The 18,579-nt window shown below is 67.3% G+C and overlaps 6 protein-coding genes across 6 annotated transcripts; 3 read left to right on the forward strand and 3 right to left on the reverse strand.

Annotated features, from left to right (window-relative positions):
• Positions 1–12: 12 nt before the first annotated feature.
• Positions 13–2,026, forward strand: RPUSD3 (RNA pseudouridine synthase D3; the record flags this gene model as incomplete). Its single annotated transcript, XM_082487770.1, has 9 exons — positions 13–77; positions 519–586; positions 676–720; positions 794–890; positions 980–1,087; positions 1,160–1,244; positions 1,362–1,488; positions 1,574–1,713; positions 1,798–2,026. The coding sequence occupies 9 exons, from the start codon at positions 13–15 to the stop codon at positions 1,975–1,977; spliced, it is 915 nt and encodes a 304-aa protein (XP_082343896.1). The 3' UTR covers positions 1,978–2,026.
• Positions 2,027–2,262: 236 nt separating this feature from the next.
• LOC309675459 (tubulin monoglycylase TTLL3-like) lies at positions 2,263–6,094 on the reverse strand. Its single transcript, XM_082487778.1, has 11 exons — positions 5,897–6,094; positions 5,771–5,840; positions 5,326–5,655; positions 5,053–5,181; positions 4,852–4,966; positions 4,615–4,722; positions 4,226–4,394; positions 3,998–4,146; positions 3,669–3,915; positions 3,154–3,589; positions 2,263–3,078 (listed from the first exon to the last, which is right to left on the reverse strand). The coding sequence occupies exons 1-11, from the start codon at positions 6,016–6,018 to the stop codon at positions 2,347–2,349; spliced, it is 2,607 nt and encodes an 868-aa protein (XP_082343904.1). The 5' UTR covers positions 6,019–6,094; the 3' UTR covers positions 2,263–2,346.
• Positions 6,095–6,740: 646 nt separating this feature from the next.
• LOC309675453 (actin-related protein 2/3 complex subunit 4) lies at positions 6,741–8,676 on the reverse strand. Its single transcript, XM_082487772.1, has 6 exons — positions 8,635–8,676; positions 8,333–8,451; positions 7,871–7,982; positions 7,695–7,790; positions 7,396–7,566; positions 6,741–6,939 (listed from the first exon to the last, which is right to left on the reverse strand). The coding sequence occupies exons 1-6, from the start codon at positions 8,635–8,637 to the stop codon at positions 6,934–6,936; spliced, it is 507 nt and encodes a 168-aa protein (XP_082343898.1). The 5' UTR covers positions 8,638–8,676; the 3' UTR covers positions 6,741–6,933.
• Positions 8,677–8,869: 193 nt separating this feature from the next.
• TADA3 (transcriptional adaptor 3) lies at positions 8,870–12,159 on the forward strand. The gene is made up of 9 exons (XM_082487761.1): positions 8,870–8,891; positions 9,398–9,664; positions 9,786–10,036; positions 10,204–10,309; positions 10,507–10,648; positions 10,843–10,946; positions 11,045–11,154; positions 11,289–11,474; positions 11,552–12,159. Exons 2-9 carry the CDS (start codon positions 9,458–9,460, stop codon positions 11,742–11,744), a joined length of 1,299 nt encoding a protein of 432 aa, XP_082343887.1. The 5' UTR covers positions 8,870–8,891; positions 9,398–9,457; the 3' UTR covers positions 11,745–12,159.
• A 563-nt stretch (positions 12,160–12,722) lies between these two features.
• CAMK1 (calcium/calmodulin dependent protein kinase I) lies at positions 12,723–16,520 on the forward strand. Its single transcript, XM_082487763.1, has 13 exons — positions 12,723–12,789; positions 13,292–13,405; positions 14,166–14,297; positions 14,533–14,607; positions 14,677–14,815; positions 14,915–15,041; positions 15,118–15,193; positions 15,289–15,401; positions 15,490–15,568; positions 15,664–15,751; positions 15,848–15,974; positions 16,057–16,096; positions 16,381–16,520. Exons 2-13 carry the CDS (start codon positions 13,320–13,322, stop codon positions 16,499–16,501), a joined length of 1,203 nt encoding a protein of 400 aa, XP_082343889.1. The 5' UTR covers positions 12,723–12,789; positions 13,292–13,319; the 3' UTR covers positions 16,502–16,520.
• Positions 16,203–18,385, reverse strand: OGG1 (8-oxoguanine DNA glycosylase). Its single transcript, XM_082487769.1, has 7 exons — positions 18,138–18,385; positions 17,791–18,053; positions 17,538–17,717; positions 17,274–17,452; positions 17,062–17,203; positions 16,928–16,977; positions 16,203–16,834 (listed from the first exon to the last, which is right to left on the reverse strand). Exons 1-7 carry the CDS (start codon positions 18,245–18,247, stop codon positions 16,730–16,732), a joined length of 1,029 nt encoding a protein of 342 aa, XP_082343895.1. The 5' UTR covers positions 18,248–18,385; the 3' UTR covers positions 16,203–16,729.
• Positions 18,386–18,579: the final 194 nt, after the last annotated feature.

Genomic DNA, 18,579 nt, shown 5'->3' on the forward strand with positions numbered 1-18,579 from the left:
CGCAGTGCCGCCATGGCGGGCGGGGGCGCAGCCGCGCGCGTCCTAGCGCGCGTGGGGCACGGAGCACGCGCCGCGGGGTCAGCGAGGCGCGGGGGGCTGCGTGTTCGTGGGAGCGCGGGGCCATGCACGCGTGTGCCCATGGGTTCGGGGGGCACGTGGGGGTGCACACCCGTGGGTGCAGAGAGGTTATGGGGTGCGTGTGGGAGGAGGGGCACACGTGGGGTTGCACACGCGTGAGCACAGAAGGGCTGGGGGATCATGGGGGGGCGCGGGGACAGGTGCGAGGGTGCACGTGTGGGTGCGGAGTGGCAGTGGATGCAGGGGCACGCGTGGGAGGGGCAGGGGGATGGGTGTGGAGTCAGATTTGGGGACACGCTTAGGGGCGTGGGGCTGTGGGGACACGCAGGGTGGGGTGCGGGATAGGTGGCCACGGGGGGGTCCCGCCGGAGGGGGGAGGGGGGTTTTCCACCGCCGGGGGGGATCCCACCCGTGCACCACATCCACTCCATCCCCCGCAGTTTGGGGCGGCCGCTGGGACCCGAGGAGACGCTGGGGCTGCTGGAGGCCTCCGTGGTGCACCGGGAAGGTACTGGGGGGGGGGGGGGGGGGGGGAAGGAGGGTACTGGGAGGGGGGACAACGGGGCGCCGCATCCTGACCAGGTGTCCCCTCGCCAGGAGCCCTGCTGGCGCTGAGCAAACCTCCCGGCCTGCCCGTCCTGGGTGAGTGTGGGATGGGAGGGGGGGTCCGGCTGGGGGGGTGCCCAACAGGCACTGACCTCCCCCCTCTCCCCAGGGCGCCCCGGGGAGCTGAGCCTGGTGGCACTGCTGCCGGCGCTGAGGCGGCGCCTGGGGCTCCCCGCAGAGCTCCATGTGGTGAAGGCTCCTGCCAGGTATGGTTGGGGGGTCCCGGCGGGGAAGTTCAGGGGGTGCCACCCGCCACCCCACCCCCCTCAGGGCTCAGAGCTGCTATATCCCGCAGGAATTGTTCTGGCCTCGTCCTCCTGTCCAGCTGCCACCGCACCACCGAGCAGATCCAGCAGTTCTTCACCGATGCCCACCGGAGAGGCCAATATCCTGCCACATACCGGTGAGTCTCCGGCCCCTCGCCACAGTGGGGGGGGGGGGGTGGCCGTCCCCTCCTCACCCCCTCTCCCCACAGTGCCGTCACCGTAGGGGTCCCGGCAGAGACAGAGGGTGAGATCCGCACTGGGCTGTGCTGGCAGCGGCAGGGTGACACCACCGTGGTAAGGAGGTGCCAGGGGGCTGGGGGCACAGGGGGTGTCCCGGGAGGGGTGCTGAGGGCTTGGGGGTGCCCTGGAAGGGGTGCCCCGGAAGGGGTGCTGAGGGCTGTGCTGCTGCAGGTGGTGCCGGTGCTGGCCCCAGGGCGCCGCAGCCTGGCCAGGAAGGAGGTGAAGCACACCCTGACGCGCTACCGGGTGCTGGGCGCCACGGGGGGCTTTGCTCTCCTCCAGCTCCAGCCCAGGACATGTGAGTGCCCCCCAGCATCCCTCCACCCTGTATACCCCCTTCCTCCCGCTGGTGTGGTCCCACCACCCTCCCCATGCCTCCCCAGCCTTCCCGGAGCAGCTCCCGGTGCACCTGACACTGCTGCTGTGCCCGGCCCTGGGTGACCACGAGCACTTGTCCCGTGTGGGCAGGGTGCTGGGGGTGCCCTTCCTCCTGCCCCCCGAGGCTGCCCCCACCTGCACACAGGTAAATGGCTGGAGTGGGTGCTGGGGGGGGCTCAACACTGGCCCAGGGACCCCCCTGAGCTGCTCCCCCCCTGCCCCATTGCAGGTGCTGAACGAGGAGCTGCAGTCCCGGCTGGGGCTCTCCCCGCAACAGCTCCGCCGCCTCCCGCTTCACCTCCACCTGCAGCAGCTGGTGCTACCCCAGGGCCTGCTCTGCGCCCCCCCGCCACCCACCTTCCTGCGCACCCTGCGCCGCCTGGGGCTGCCTGGGCACCAGGAGCCCTGACTCCCCCCACCCCAACCTGCTCTCCCTCTGCCACCCCATTAAATCCTCACTGGTGTGGCTCAGCACCCGTTTCTTTTCCTGGCGTACACAGGACATGTCCCCCACCTTGTCCCCATGACATTGGTGGGGGCACCAGCCCCCCCCCATCCATCCTGAGCAGAGCTGGTGTCACCACCGCCATGGCTCTTTCTGGCAGGCGCGACTGCAGGCAGGCAGGCGCCAGGGTGTCTTTTCCTGCCCACTCGCTGCCCCCAAATGAGGAGGTGCTGTGGCAGCCCCGGTTCTTGCCTGCAGTCCCCATCCCGGGTACAGCTGTGTCTGTGCCCGCACCCCACACACACACACAGAGGAACAGAGCTGGGCTCCCTGTCACAGACGTGTTTTGCAGCCCCCGGGGGGGGTGGGACGGGTGCCCCCACCCAGCAATGGACTCCAACTGGGGTGGGAGGGAGCTGGGTGCTGCCGTGTTGGTGTTGCTCCAGCTGGGATGATGGGCAGGGTGCTGTCCCCTCCTGGGTGTCTTCCAGCATCACAGCTATTCTGCATCCCCCTGGGAGCCATCGTGTGCCTTCTCCTCGCTGCGGAGCTTGTCTGCCCCAGGCAGGGGAACAGTGGCCAGGCACTGGGTGCCAGCCTGGGTGGGTGCAGCACCCCACCAGGAGGGGAGGAGGGGGCCCCCCCAGTGGGACCCCAGGGGTGGCCAGGGGCTCCACGGCGAGGCGAGATGGGCACCTGGGCCAGGGGACGGACATCCAGCTGGGGCAGAGCTGCCTGGGGCTGCCCAAGGGGGTGTCTGAGCGGCAGCAGCCCCTGGCTCCTGGCACAGCAGCCCGGGGGCTGCAGTGGTGCCGGGGGGGCAGAGCCAGGGGGGCAGCAGTGGCTCTGTCGCCCCAGAGGAGCTGTCTTCCCCCGTGCTGCTTTCAGCTGGGGGACCTTGGTGTCTTTGCTCCGGGTGCTGGGGGGCATGGGGTGCTGGAGGGCACTGGGCACAGTGGTGGGGGGCTTGCCACAGGATCGGTGCCGTGCCGGCCGGGGCTTCCTGAGGGAGCAGCCTTCCACCATCAACTTCAGCCCCACGTATGGAGGCACGGGCACAGCCGCCTGCAAGGGAACATGGTAGGGAGTGGGGGCTCGGGGTGCCTGGGGGGGTACCTGCCCTATAGCCCCCCAGCCCACCTCCTTATAGATGAGCTCAAAGGCACCCGTGGGGCAGGCAGGGTTGTCCCTGTAGTCGATCACCACACGCAGCGTGTCCCGCTGGACGCTGGCACACAGCCGGCGGGTCACCGCCGAGGAGGGGGCCATGGTGGGGCTGGCGTTGATCTCCAGCAGCCATGGCTGGCAGTCCTCCCCAAAGATGAAATCGGCCCCGTAGAGCTCAAAGCTGCCCTTGCGGGACTCCACCAGGTCCTGGGCGCTGCGTAGGGCACCCACCACCGCTGCCTTCATGCCGGGCACCATCACCTGGTCCCAGGCACCTGCCCGCCCCACCTGTGCCAGGTACGCCTGGAGCTGCTGGCAGGACCAGGTCTGGTCGGGGGGCAGCTGGGGGTGCCGGCCCTGCGCCAGCCTGTACTGCTTCTGGATGGAGACGTTGCAGAGGTGCCGGGCGCTGGGGCAGGGAGAGCAGGGCTGGGTCAGTGGGGTGCTGGGGTGCTGGGTTGAGGGGCGCCAGGGTGGGGGGCACTCACGGGTCCAGGTGGCGCAGGGAGAAGGGCCGGGAGCAGAAGCGCAGGTAGCTCTCTCGGTAAAACCAGATGGTCAGCGGGTTCCAGTCCGTCACCAGGAACCATTGACGGATGTCAAATTTAGTACCAAAGATGAGCAGTGGCCGCTCCACATACTTCTGCACCACCCACTCACCCATCCGTGCCGAGGGCGCCGCACAGCCCCCCACCAGCTGCAGCACCTTCTCCAGCCGCGCCGCACAGACAATGCCTGGGGGAACGCAATGACGGTGTAACCCTTCCGTGGTGGGGAGCCTGTGCCACCCCCCCCCCCCAGCTCCCCCCAGCCTTACCCCTGCCACGGGATTTGGCACCAGGTTTGAGGATCCAGATGTTGCAGTCACCCTCCATGCCAAACTGGGGCAGCTGCCTGGCCAGGTGCTGCAGCAGGGCCCGGCACTGCTCCTGCTGCGCCCTGCTCAGCGCCAGCCTGGCCCCCTCGCTGCAGGAGGGACATGGGGGGGGGGGTCAGCACCATCCATCCCCACCACGGTGTCCCCCCCATCCCACTCAGCACTCACTGCACCACACGGTAGTAGCCCTGCAGGAAGTGGTCCCAGTCAGTGCCCATCATGTGCGCAGATGGGGGGTCCCTGTCAATGTCCTGGTGCCCCAGGCTGCTCAGGTGCTGCCTGCAGACCTGCAGGGCCTCTTCCACCAGATGGGGGGGCAAGGGGGGCCCTGGCCCTGCTGTGGATGGCATGGGGTGAGGGACATGGCTCCTGGGAACCTGCTGTGCCACCCTTGGGGCCATGGTGCACAGGGATGGGCAGAACATCCACAGGGTGGGCTGGCAGGAGGGAGCAGGGGGTCCCAAGCCACAGCCCTGAGCAGAGGCTCAGCCCCCAGGCATGTCCCTGACCCCAAACTCCCTGTCCCCTTCCTCCCAGGCCAAATTCCTCACACTCACCTTGCCCCTCATCAGATTTTGGGCACTGCTCTGTCCCCGCCAGCACATCCCCAGCCCTCTCCAGGGCCACTTTGAGCAGGCTGCGAGCTGCTGTCAGGTGGAAATCGTCTGCGGGGGGTGTGGGGTGTCGACATCATCCCTGCCCAGTCCCAAACAGGACACAGGGGTGGCACTGGGAGCACTGCAGGGGGAACAGGAGGGTGACAGCCCCAGGGGATTGTGCTGACCCAAGCTCACCAATGAAGGCTTGCCGCTCGTCCGTGGTCCCCAGCCGGTAGCACCGGGGGAAGAAGGTGTCAGGGTCGGCTTGGTCAAACCAGGGCAGGCTTCGCAGGTTGAGGCACAGCCCCTCCTGTTTACAGAAGGGTGACAGCCCCTGCTGGACCCCCTCCTACCCCTGTTGCATCTCCCCTCCCCCCGGGGGCTCCAGTCTCCCACCTTGGTGGTGAAGGCGCCCACCCGGGCATAGTGGTTCACCACCTGGTCCTGCCGCAGCAGCCGACAGTCAACAGCACCACAGCGGTTGGTCCAGATGAAGTATGGCACCTGGTCCCGCACCATCCGGGACTGCAGGAGGGAGGGGACTGGGGTGAGGCATGGACCCCCACCCATCCCACCCTCACCCCCTGCCCCAGGCTGTGCCCTGTGTGCAGGGGTCCTGGGGGAAGGGTGCTGGGGGCTGTGGCACAGCTCAGCCCCCCCCCAGCTAACCATGAGGTTGTGGAAGCCGTCAGGGTCCTCATCCCATCGCTCCTCCTCCTCCTCATCGGGTGGCCATGGGGAGTGCGGGGGCTCTGAGGTCCCCTGGGAAGGCCCTGCCCCACAGCCTGCCGACCCTGGCTGCGGGTCCAGCACTGCCTCCCCCTCCTCAGCACCAGCACCTTCCTCCTGCTGCAGCTGCTTCTCCTGGCTGACATGATGCTGCTCCGGCTGGCTGCCCGCCTTACCTGCGCCAGGGAGCTTCCTCTCCACCCAGCCCCGTGCCCGCAGCAAGCTGCGGATGACAGGGTAGGGGCCCTGCACCATGAAGATCTTCTTCTCCTGGGGAGGGACCAGAGCTCAGCCTGTCCCCATCCCTCAGGCTCAGCTCTCCCCTCTGAGCCATAAATGCAATAAATGTGGGTATGTACCACGGGGGAGGGTTCAGGCCCCTCACCTTGATGGCCCTCTCCACATGCAGCCTGGCCCTCTTGAGCTGCTTGGGGTTGAGCGAGGGGTGGCGGTGGCTGTCAGGGTGGCCGGGTACTGCCTGCCCTATGAGGCCAGCCCTGGCTGAGCCCACTGGCCCCATGTCCCCAGCCCCACGGGGTGGGCAGGGAGGGGGAGAAGATGCCTACCTGCCTGCCTCTGCCTGAACGAGCCGAGTGTCCCTGCCGCAGCATCCACTGACCCACCAAGCCTCATGCTGGTGTCCTGGCTGCACTGTGCACCCCCTGCTGTGCCCTTGTCCCCAGCCTGGCAGGCTGGGGGACAGCCAGGATGTCACCTATTCTGGCAGCAGCACCTGAGCCAAGTGCTACCCCCGGCCAGGGGGCTGTGTCCCCGTGGTACTGCTCTCCCTGGGGCACTGTCCCACTGCAGCCTGAGGGCAAGAGGTGGTGCGGGTGGCTCTGCTTCCCCCAGGGGCCAAGAAGGTCCCCTGTCCCCTCGCTCTGCTGGGTGTTGAGGTGGTGGTCTATTGCAGGACACAGCCCCCCAACCCCAGCACTGCTGTGACAGCAGAGCCCCGGGCCCGACCACCGCACTGGTTCCACTGCCCCGAAGGGGGGACAAACACCAGACCCCCCACGCCATGCATGCATGCCCCTGTGCCCATATTCTCCCCTACAAACCCTTTTGTGCCCCACACCCAGAGAAACTCCCCCCAACTCCCTTGGCACCCCACAGCCCCCCCTTCAAACCCTTCCATAACCCCCCCCCCAGACTGCCCCCCTTCCCACCCCCGGCCCTGCCCGCACCGTCGGGGCCGCCCCAGCTGTTTGCCGTTGCCATGTCGACCCGTCAGGCCCCGCCCCCTCCATCCAGGCCCCGCCCACAGCCCTTTCCCCCCGCCTTCCCCCCCCCGCCCCCGGTGCCGCAGGCCCCGTCGGTGGTGGCGGGAGGGAGGGAGGAGGCGGAGGCGGCGGTTACAGCAAACGAGACCGTTTAAAAAACGAGACGAGACAGTGGCAGCGAGCGGGGCCGCTCTGCTGCAAGCGGGGGCTGCTCCCAGCACGGCCGCCCGGCCCGGCCAGGGTCCGCGGGGGGAACGGGAGCAGACGCAGGCACGGTGCCCAGCGGGCACAAGCACTGGGGAGCCACGGGGTCCTGCACCACGGCCTAAAACTGAAAGACGAGAAGACACGCGGCCGTCAGTCCCTGCCCACGGGTGCTCCTCCAGCCCTGACCACCCTCCCTATCATTGGGGAGGGAGGCGGAGGGCGGCTGCTGCTCACGGAGGTCCAGCCTCAGCTTCTCCTGCTGCCTCCCCCTGGGACTGGATGTCCCATCACTGCAGCCATTGAAAGGGCCATGTCCCCCATAGCTGTTGGCCACCCCTGACCGCACTCTGGGGGTCTCAAAGCTGGCACTTCACAAACAAAAGGGGTGCGAGCACCTCTGAGCATCATCCACCCCCTGGGCATCCTCCCCCCAGTCCCCAAGAGGTTCTTTGGGCAGAGTGTCACCACCATCCCCACAGATGGGGCAGACAGGCTCTAGGCACAAGGGTCACCCTGGCTTTGAGCCCCACACCCTGCTCCTGAAATAAGGGACCCATCTCCTCCCGGTTCAGAACCTCACATTCTTAAGGAACTCCTCTGCCACGATGCGGGCCCTGGCATTGACAGAGAGCTTCATCTCGCTGATCTCCTTGTCAATTTCCTCCATAAAGTGGATGACAAAGTCCACCAGTTTGTGCTTGTACATCTGCTCTGTGTGGAAGTTTGTGATCAAGAAGCTGATGTCGTAGCCCTGGGGAAGAGAGAAGCGCCCTGGGGATGAGCATCCAGACCACCCACCATGTGACCTCACATCCCAGTTCAACACTGGAGCCCCATCCTAGTGCCAGCAGCTGCTCTGTCCCCTCCCTTCCACCTCACCTCCACGGGCTTCCTGCGCAGGATGAAGAAGTTCTCAGCCCTCATCATCATGAAGCGCATGAATTTGTGGCACAAGATCTTCTCGATCTCGTCGGCCTGGGGAGAGGAAAGGGAAGTGAGGCTTCCCCCACGCCAGGCATGAGCTGCCGGCCCACTGCCTGCGGCCCCCACCTCACCTGCTTCACTGCAATGCTGACGCGCACGGAGTTAATGGAGCCCTCGATGAGGACCTTCTCCTTCTCGTTCCTGCTGATGATCACCGGCTGCAACAGCAGCTCTTTGCTGCTCCTGTGAGCAGAGGAAGGGCAGGACTGACTCAGAAAGAAGCATCTACTGGTCAGAAGGGGAGCGCACAAGTGGGGAGCCGCAGGGATCACAGAGCTGTGGAGGTTTTGCTTCACACTGATACACGCTGGTTGTACATCCCCAAGGTGGATCCCACGCTAGATCCCCCTCTTCCCTGCAGCTCCTCGGCTCCCTGCCGGCACCAGCCCTGCGACTAAGGGGCAGCAGATGACGGGTGCAGAGGTCTGCCCAGCTGCACCCGGGCTGCCCAGCGAACCGGCAGGTACCGCCAGCACGGCAGCAGGGAGCGGGGCTCCACCGATACCCTTCCTCCCCCCCTCCCGCCCCCGTACCTGACTTCCACCTCGGGCTTGTTGTGCCGCTCCACCACCTGCGAGGAGAAGTTCTCCAGGCACAGCGCGGCCTGCAGCGTGGCGCGCACCGCGTTCAGGTACGGGCGCAGCGTGGCGGTCTGCGGGGACACGGCGGCGGAGTCGGCATTAGAGCTCCGGGTCAGCGCTCCGGACCCGCGCCCCGCCGCCTAGGCCCCGCCTCCGACGCGCAGCCCCCCCGATCCCGCTCACCCCGCCACCCCACCGGCCCCCTCATCCCCGCCCGCCACCCCGCCGACCCGGCCCGGTGCCCCCCGCCCTACCATGGTGGCAGCTGCGGTCCGGTCCCGGCAGGCGGAAGTGGCCGGTCCCTTCTTCCGGGATGCGCGGGACCTCCCACTGCGGCGGAAGGGGGACAGCGGAAGGCTCCCGCCTAGCGTCCAGGGCCCAGGCGGCGGCGGAGTAGCCTCGCCAAGGCATAGAGCTGGGATCCAGCGGCACTGAGGAGCGGCCGAGGCGGCGGCACCCTGAGGCAGTGGAGGGATCCCGCACGGAATCCCCCCGCGCGCCGCCACGCTTGGTACGCTCCTAGCAGCTCTTCCATATTAGGGAAGATAGATGGAGGGCGGGCCGGACCAATGAGCGGCGGGCGCTGGGCGCGACTGGGCCAATGGGGAAGCGCGGGGCGGGGCGCCCGCCGCGTACCGGGGCCGGAAGGGGTGAACGGCCTAGGCCCGGCCCGGCCCCGCGGCGCCGCCCGCCTGCGGCACCCGCTGCCCCCCCGGCGCCCCTCCGCCCTCCGGGCCTCCCGCCGCCTCCTCAGCGCCCCGGTGCCGCCCCCTGCCTTATTCCCCTCATCCTCCCGGTGATCCCCCCCGGTTCCCCTCAGCGCCTCGGTGATAACCCCCCGGTTCCCTTCAGTGCCCCGGTGATCCCCCCCAGGTTCCCCCCAGCGCTCCAGTGATCCCCACCGGTTCCCCTCAGCGCCCCGGTGCCCTTCTGCTCTCCGTGGCCCCCTGCTCCACTCCTTTTCCTCTCAGCTTCACCCATCCCCAGTTCTGCCATAACTCCCCGGTTCCCCCATAGCCCCCCGTGCCCCACCTCGGTTCCCCCATAGCCCCCCTCCGGTGCCTGATCCCCGCCACCATGAGTGAGCTGAAGGACTGCCCGCTTCAGTTCCACGACTTCAAGTCGGTGGACCACGTGAAGGTGTGCCCCCGGTACACGGCCGTGCTAGCCCGCTCGGAGGACGACGGCATCGGCATCGAGGAGCTGGACACACTGCAGCTGGAGCTGGAGACGCTGCTTTCCTCTGCCAGCCGCCGTCTCCGTGTCCTGGAGGCTGAGACCCAGGTGCCAGGACCACAGCCGTAGAGTGGCTCCCTGTCCCGCTCCTTACCGCCAAGGGGCTGCCTCTGGTCCATCCCTACCCACCACCAGGTGCGGGACCCGACAAGGCATCACTCTTTTCCAGATCCTGACGGACTGGCAGGACAAGAAGGGCGACCGGCGGTTCCTGAAGCTGAGCAAGGACCACGATGTGGGCACCTCTGTCAAACACGGGAAGCCCAAGAAGCAGAAGTTGGAGGGCAAAGGGGGCCACGGGACTGGGCCTGGCCCTGGCCGGCCCAAGTCGAAGAACCTGCAGCCCAAGATCCAGGAATACGAGTTCCAGGATGATCCCATTGATGTGCCCCGCATTCCCAAAAATGATGCTCCAAACAGGTGTGTGGGTGTTGGGGGGCATTGGGATCATCAGTCTCCTTCCTTGTAGCACTTGGTGCAAGGGCTGCCTCCAGCCCAAGGGAAGAGGTATCCTGGGTAATGGGGGAGTGTGTCAGCTCCTGTGGTCTCTGCTGCAGCTCTCCCTCACAATTCATCCATCCTCGCAGGTTCTGGGCATCGGTGGAGCCATACTGTGCTGATCTCACCAATGAGGAAGTCAGAGTCCTGGAGGAGCTGCTCAAGCCACCAGAGGATGAGGCTGAGCATTACAAGGTGAAAAACTCTGGACCCCACCTGGACCCCCCCTTGCCCTGTCCCCTACCCTTTCTCCCTGATCCCCCCCAGCCCTCGATGGCTCCGTCCCCTCCCACACCTCATGGTGAGCGTTCCCACCTGGGGATGATGCTGTGGCACTGGGTGGGAGGCGAGGCGGGGGGCTCAGAGAGCTGTGCTGAGCCCTGCTCCTACAGATCCCGCCACTGGGGAAGCATTACTCCCAGCGCTGGGCCCAGGAGGACCTGCTGGAGGAGCAGAAGGATGGAGCCCGCGCAGCGGCTGCTGCTGACAAGAAGAAAGGCGTCCTGGGGCCACTGACCGAGTTGGACACCAAAGGTACCTCTATCCCCACCCACCTCTGCACAACGTGAAGGGTCCAGAGGGGCTACAAGCACCTGGAGGGGCTGTGAGCACCCATGCACTGCAGAGCTGGGCCCCGGCCCCGCGCCCCTGGGGTAGAGGCTGCCCTGCCCCACTGCTCACCTCTGTGTGTTTGGGGTTGTTTTTTTCCCCTTCCTGCTTCCTCCCAGATGTTGATGCTCTGCTGAAGAAGTCGGAGGCCCAGCACGAGCAGCCAGAGGATGGCTGTCCCTTCGGACCCCTGACCCAGCGTCTCCTGCAGGCCCTCGTGGAGGTGAGTGGACACCGTGGGGCTGTGCTGTGGCCTGGCCCCATGGGGCAGCACCACCATAGCCCTGCATAGTGACCCTTCCCTCCTGCTCCCGTCACTAGGAGAACATCATCTCACCCGTCGAGGACTCTTCCATTCCTGAGATTGCTGGCAAGGACTCGGGAGCTGATGGTGCCGGCACGTCTCCCCGCAGCCAGAACAAGCCCTTCAGGTGAGTGGCTGAGGTGGCCCCGGAGCTCGGTGCTGTCCCGTGGGATGCCAAACAGACTGGTGGCTTCTTTGCCCTGGCAAGTCAGGGTCAGCAAAGGGTGTGTGGTGGGCAGCAGCCACTCTTCGCCCTGGCAGTGTCCCCCACACCAAGTCGCTGGAGGGGCGGATCAAGGAGGAGCTAGTGGCCCAGGGCCTGCTGGAGTCGGAGGACCGGCCGGCTGAGGACTCGGAGGACGAGGTGCTGGCCGAGCTGCGCAAGAGGCAGGCTGAGCTGAAGGCCCTCAGCGCACACAACCGTGCCAAGAAGCACGAACTGCTGCGGTGAGTGTGGGCAGGGATGGGTGTGGGCAGGAGGCTGCCCAGCGGGGACTGACACCCCCATCTGTGTCCCCCCCCAGGCTGGCCAAGGAGGAGCTGCACCGGCAGGAGCTGCGGCAGCGTGTCCGCATGGCTGACAACGAAGTGATGGATGCCTTCCGCAAGATCATGGCTGCCCGGCAGAAGAAGCGCACGCCCACCAAGAAGGAGAAGGACCAGGCCTGGAAGACCCTGAAGGAGCGGGAGAGCATCCTCAAGCTGCTGGATGGGTAGCAGGGGCCAAGGACCTTGGCAGTCAGGGGTGGTGGCCGTGTCCCTGTCACCCGCAGGTTGCTGGCATGCCTGTGCCCTGCCTGCACTTGCCCTGCCAGCGTGGGACAGAGGGGGCACAGACCCACACTCACCCAGGGCCTGCTTGGCCTCCCCACCCAGGTGACAGTCCCAGCTGCTGTCCCCTCCCTGCACGGAGCTGTCACCGATCCAGGCTGGGAACCCCACAGAGATGCCCAGGTCCCTCCTAGGAACACCCGCCACCCCTGTGGCTGGCAGCTTCCGCTCCTGTGTTGTCCCCCCCACCACGCTCCTGCTGTTATTCTGGGAGGGTGACATCAGCCAGGCTACTGCGGGGAGGGCGGATGTGGTGGCTGCTGCGGTACGGCTCCCACGGTCCCCTGTCCCCTCCCCACGGCCCCGGGGCAGGGGGGGGGAATCCCGGCCCACACAGGGTGGGCTGGGGGGGCATGGGGGGGATGTGGACACACAGATCGTGGCGGCGGTCGGGCTCTACGTGTACCGGTGGTTTCTGCTGCCGTGTGCGGGCAATAAAGGCAGCCCGGTGCAGGCGGTAGTGTGGTGGCCTTGGGGGCGCCGTGGGGGGGTGGGGGGGGCAGCCCTGCCGTGGGGCAGGGGTGGGTGGGTCCGGGCTGGGGGGACCTGAGAGGGTCCCTGATCTGGGCGGCGGGTGGGAGTGGTAGAGTGCCAGTGGGCTGCCTTGCAGCCCACTGTGGTGGCGCCCCACTCGTGTCTATTCGTGTCCCCAAGGGACTCACTCGCATCCTCACAATGCACGCACTCCCCCCCCAAATACACCACGCGTGGCTCCCGTCCGTCGCCCCTCCTGCGTGTCCACGCGCCCCGCGCTCACGCGTGGCCGCCACCCACCCACGCGCGGCCGTGCCCCGCCCGGCCTCCCATTGGCGGTGGCCGGGCGTGGCCCCGCCCCTCCCCGTGACGTCAGGGCTGTCCGGCGGCGCCGCCGCCGCGCCGAGAGGAGTCGCCGCTGCTCCGCGCGGGGCCCGGGGCCGCCACAGCGCCGTCGGTAAGGGCGGGGCGGGGCGGGGGCGGCGTGCCCACGCGCGGAGACGGTACCCACGCGAAAGCCCAACCGGCTTCGGTCTAGGCTTGCACTACCCGGGGGCCCCAGCCCTGCTTCCACGCGTGTCCCGCCCGGCGCGGCTGTGCCAGCTGGGACGCGTACGGGAGCCGTGGATGGGGACACCCCCCCCGCACCCACGCGCGTGCGTCTGCCCCTCCCGTTGCCCGCCCGCCCCGCGCCCGCCCCCGTGGGGCGGGCGCGGGGCGGGCGGGCAACGGGAGGGGCCCAGCGTGTGTCCCTCGTGGGACACACCACGCCAAGATTCCTGCGTGGGGGTGCCTGGCCGTGGCGCTGGAGCAAAGGCACTGAACTTGTCCCCATCACCCCGTGATGACAACCATCGGCCACCTTCTTTTGGCACCCTGTGTCCCAATGTCCCCTCGCCCCATGGCATTCCCTCCCCCCGCCCAAACATGCTGACACCCTGTCCCCACTCGTGTCACAGGTGGGAGTGGGTGGCCCCACGGGGCACCATGCCGCTGGGGCAGGATGGGCCCAGCTGGAAGAAGAGGACAGAGGACATTCGGCGCATCTACGACTTCCGAGAGGTCCTGGGCACGTGAGTCACAGGCTGGGGGTGGGTGGGGGACGAGACACCGGTGACAACCCACTCGCAGTGCCAGATCCGGCATCCCCCTCTGGCTTTGCCAAACCCGCCACGTGGAACGCTGCCAGCTCAAATATTGGCCCAAGGTGGGGGCCACCGCTGGGCTGGCACACAAGAGCCCGCACTGCCTGGTACAAGCAGAGGTTTGCGGTGCTGCCTGCCCTGCCTGCCACCCCCCCTCCCCGGTGCTGGCCAGTTCCCCATGCCGGCAGCTCTCCCTGTGCCGCTGTGCCGGACACCGTGCCGAGGGTGCCTGATGGTGGTCCACTGGCTGGCAGAGGGGTGCCCGGTGGTGCCTGAAGCACCGTAAGGCTCTTAGGTTGGATTAGCGGGTTAATTACGGCAAGGCTTAGGGCCCGGCAAAGCACAAGCACGCTGCCTGCCACCTGCCCCACCTGGGCACCGTGGATGACATGGGGCTGCCAAAACCTACCTGGGGGCTCGTCCTCGGCACGGCTCAGCCCTGGCTGCTGGCAGCACCACGGTGTTATCCTGTCTGATAAGGGGATAGTGCAGCCATGTCGGGAAATGCGAGGCATCCCATCCCGGCAGGGCCCATGTCCGGCCATCCAGGCGGGCGGCTCCCGCTCGCTTTTCTCCTATAAATAGCTGGACTTTCTGCCTGTTGCCATGGCAATTGTGGCATGGCATTGGCAGCTCCGGCTGGCAGCACTCCCTGCCCAGCTCACCCCTTGCCGCCCCCCCACCCCAGGGGGGCCTTCTCCGAGGTGGTCCTGGCAGAGGAGAAGGCGACGCAGAAGCTGGTGGCCATCAAGTGCATCGCCAAGAAGGCGCTGGAGGGGAAGGAGACCAGCATCGAGAATGAGATTGCCGTCCTCCACAAGTAGGGAGGGGCTGTCCTGGGGCGAGGGTGGGGGTCCCGCTCTGTGCCATCCCCCCGGCACCTGGCACGGCTCCCTGCTGCCAGCACCCATCGCCGGGTGTTATCAGCAGCGCCCAAAATAGCCGGCACCGCGTGATGCCCCACGGGGCCGAGCCCGGCTGCCGCCTGTCCAGTGGGGGCCAAGGTGGGGGGCAGCAGGGAGCCCCCTCACCCACCTCGTACCTCCTCCCTGCAGGATCAAGCACCCCAACATCGTGGCCTTGGATGACATCTACGAGAGTGGCACCCACCTCTACCTCATCATGCAGCTGTGAGTGACGTCGGGGGGGCCAGGGGTGTCTGGGGGGGCTGTGCTGACTGGCGCTGCCCGACCCTGCAGGGTCTCAGGGGGAGAGCTCTTTGACCGCATCGTGGAGAAGGGTTTCTACACAGAGCGGGACGCCAGCGCCCTGATCCGGCAGATCCTCGATGCTGTCAAGTACTTGCACGACATGGGCATCGTCCACCGTGACCTGAAGGTGAACAGTGGACACACACACACACACAAAGCCCCCCATCACGGTGGCGGGGAGGGCACTCCATTATCAACCCTCCCTGACCCCCCCCCCTCCCCACAGCCCGAGAACCTGCTCTATTACAGCCTGGACGAGGACTCCAAGATCATGATCAGCGACTTCGGGCTGTCAAAGATTGAGGGCTGTGGCAGCGTCATGTCCACGGCTTGTGGCACTCCCGGCTATGTGGGTGAGTGCCTCCTGGGGGCTGCCACCACCCCGGGTGCAGGGTCGCAGTCCCCCCTCACCCCTGCTGTCCCCCCCAGCCCCTGAGGTGCTGGCGCAGAAGCCCTACAGCAAGGCGGTGGATTGCTGGTCCATCGGGGTCATTGCCTACATCTTGTACGTACCCCCCCTTCTGCCCCCCTCCCCTCCACGGGGGCTTGCCCCCCCCAGGCCACCCGAGGCAAGCGTCCCCCTCCCTGCCACCACTCCAGGCTTTGCGGTTACCCGCCTTTCTATGACGAGAACGATGCCAAGCTCTTTGAGCAGATCCTGCGGGCCGAGTACGAGTTCGACTCGCCGTACTGGGATGACATCTCAGACTCGGGTGAGCTGGGACCACCGTCGTGGTGTCATGGTAGCTGGGGTGGGGACAGCAGGTACAGGTGCTCACGCTGCTCCATGCCCCGTCCCAGCCAAGGACTTCATCCAGCACCTGATGGAGAAGGACCCCAGCAAGCGCTTCACCTGTGAGCAAGCCCTGCAGCATCCATGGTAAGGGGGAGGACTGCCACCATCTCCCTGCCCCCAGCTCGCCCCAGGGCAACCGTGGGGCAGGAGGGACCCCTGCTGACCCCTTCCCACCACAGGATTGCTGGGGACACAGCCCTGGACAAGAACATCCACCAGTCAGTGAGTGAGCAGATCAAGAAGAACTTTGCCAAGAGCAAGTGGAAGGTGAGCATGGGGTGATGCGGGGAGTGTCGGGAGGGGTGGTGTAGGGGCCCCCCCTGGGCACACCATGCTGGGTGATGGACACTGTGGGGTTGGCAGCAAGCCTTCAACGCCACGGCGGTGGTAAGACACATGCGGAAGCTGCAGCTGGGAACCAGCCAAGAGGGCCCTGGGCAGACGACTCCCACCAGCCCCGGCGAGCGGCTGGGGGGGGGCACCAGCAACGGTGAGCCCTGACACCCCCCCCAGTGCCTGTTCTGCACCCCCCTGGGTCTGCCACCAGGCTCTCACTCCACTCCTCCCCGCAGGGTCAGACTGTGGGCGCCCACCCATGAGCAGAGCTCAACGCCTCCCGCCAGACTGAGCACAGCCCCGCACGGCCGCATCCCGGGGGGGCTGGGGAGGGGACCGGGGGAGAGTCCAGCCCTCCTGTGGGCGCAGTGTGGGGTGGGGGGGACCTGCAGTGCCGGAGCAGGAAGGGAGACAGTATGGGGACACCCTGCCCTCCTCACCCAGTCTCCCAGCCCCAGGCGTGTGGGGCTGCCCCCCACCACAGGCTTGAAGCAGAGCTCTGCAATGGGGCAGGGGCAGCCCCCAGGACCCCCCCAGGCTCAGGGCTGCGTCCTGAGCTCCCTCCCTCCTTCCCTCCCTCCGTCCATCCCCTCCCTCCACGCCTGCCTGGCACCGTCCCACACCCCCCAGCATGTTCAAGGAGAATTTTCCAAATGGATGTTTCTATTTTATTGCTTGTAATAAAAGCAAGAGGCCAACACTGCTTGGCTCGGCTCCGCTCTGCCCTGGAGTGGGGGCTGAACACAGCCCTGATGCCCCCTCCTCCCGCCTTGCTGCCCCAGGCAGTGGCTTGCCCCAAGCAAGGGGACAGGCAGCTGCCCACACCCCTGCACATTCCAGGCTGGAAGCAGGCACAGTAACCTCCCCCCAGCCACTGACCCAGGGGGTTCTGTCCCTCCTGGGGTATCCCTAGAGAGGGCTGTGCCCACATCTGTCCCGGCCTTGGTTCCCCCTGGTCCTGTCCCGGCTACCAGATGGCTCCTGGCCCTTGCGGAGGTCGGCGCAGAAGAGGACCTGGTATGGAGAGAGGCCATAGTGTGGGCATGACCAAGCCAGGGGCAGGGGGTGAAGGCTGAGCCCCAGGGTGCCCAGGAGGGGGTTACTCACCGCCTGTGCCCAGCCGGCACGCGCACCCCACAGCCCACGGAAGAAGTCACCTGCAGAGAGAGGGTGAGTCCCAGCACCGGGGGCACTGTCCCCATCCCCATTGGTCCCATGTCAGGGTCTAGCCCTGCCCTCACCGATCTCCTGGTGGGTCCGGGGGGTCAGGCTTCTGCCACCCAGTGCTGCGCCGTAGCGCTGTCGTGCAATGCGCCAGACGTGGGTGTCCACTGGCACTGCCTCCGCCTTGTCCAGGGCCATCAGGCAGACGCAGTCAGCGACCTGCCACCAGGCAGCACCGTTAGCCCCTGCCGCCAGCACCGCTTCCCATCCCCCCCCTCCTGGCACCCACCTTGGTGCCCACACCGGGCAGGGCGCACAGCACCCTCCTGGCCTCCGCATAGGGCACAGTGCGCAGCCGGCGCAGCCCCTCGGCACCAAGCCCCTCAGTGATGGCCCGTGCGCTCCCACTGACAAACTTGGCCCGGTATCCGAAGCCCAGCGCCCGCAGCCGGGCCTCAGCGTCAGCGCCTGTGGGGAGACAGCGGGGGGACGCGGGTAGACACAGGCGAGGCCATGGTGGGGTGCCAATGGCAGCATCAGGGTGATGGCAGACCTGCGAGCGATGAAAGGGAAGGGAAGGCATGGACGGGCCGGGCATCAAGGCAGCAGAGGCGGCGGCCAAAGGCTTGGCAGAGGCGCTCGATCATGGTGGTGATGCGGGAGATGTGGTTGTTGGAGGTGCAGATGAAGGAGAGAAGGCACTCAATGGGGTCCTGCCGCAGCACCCGCACGCCTGGTAGGATGCGGTGAGGGGATGCCAGGCAGGCACTGTGGCCGTCCCCTGTGGCCCCATGGGGCTACCTCACCTGGGAAGTCATCAGCCACCTTGCGGAAGAGGGGGTCGGCCGCCCCCCAGGAGCGGTACAAAGCCGGCAGCCCCACGTCCAGCTGGAAGTAGTCGCGCAGGATCTCGTCCGTCTCGGCACCGTCGGGCTTCGACGCCTCACGGGGAGGCCCGTCCTCCCCCTCCCCGTACACCGTGTACCACAGCCGGTCCTGCTCCTGCCTCAGCGTCCAGACGCGCTCCGCCAGCACACCCGTCCAGGCCCCGGGGCTGCTCTCCCACCACCTGCCGCACACCGAGAGGTCGGGGCCGGCCCTGACCCGGCCGGGCCGGGCCATGGCGGGGGCCGGGACCCCTCAGTGGGCTCACCGGAACGTCTGTCCCGACGACAGCACCAGGTCCAGGCGCAGCTCGGCCGGCGGGCAGGGGAGGGAGCGCCACAGGGACGGGCAAGCGGACGGGGCGTCCCGCAGCTTCATGGGGGCTCCTACCCCACGGCCGTGGCGTGGTCAGGCACCACCAGCCCCCCTGCCCCAGCCCCTCGGGCCCGCCGCCGCCATGACACCCCGCTCCTCTACCATAGAGCGCCCACCCCCTTTCCCGCCGCGCGACAGCGACGCTCTGCCCCGACTTCCGCCCGCCGCCCGGAAGCACAGCCCACCGGCGCCCGCACATGCCCGCCCCCCGTCCGCAGCGGCCGCGGCTCCGCAGCGGAGGTTTATTTTCTAAGAATCAATAGATTTTTTTTTTCTTCCTTCAAAATAAATACAAACAACGTCCGAGCGCGGGGGCCGGCCGGGGGCTGGGGGGG

Source organism: Vanellus vanellus (assembly GCF_965231255.1).
Source record: "Vanellus vanellus genome assembly, chromosome: 9".
NCBI lineage: Eukaryota > Metazoa > Chordata > Aves > Charadriiformes > Charadriidae > Vanellus > Vanellus vanellus.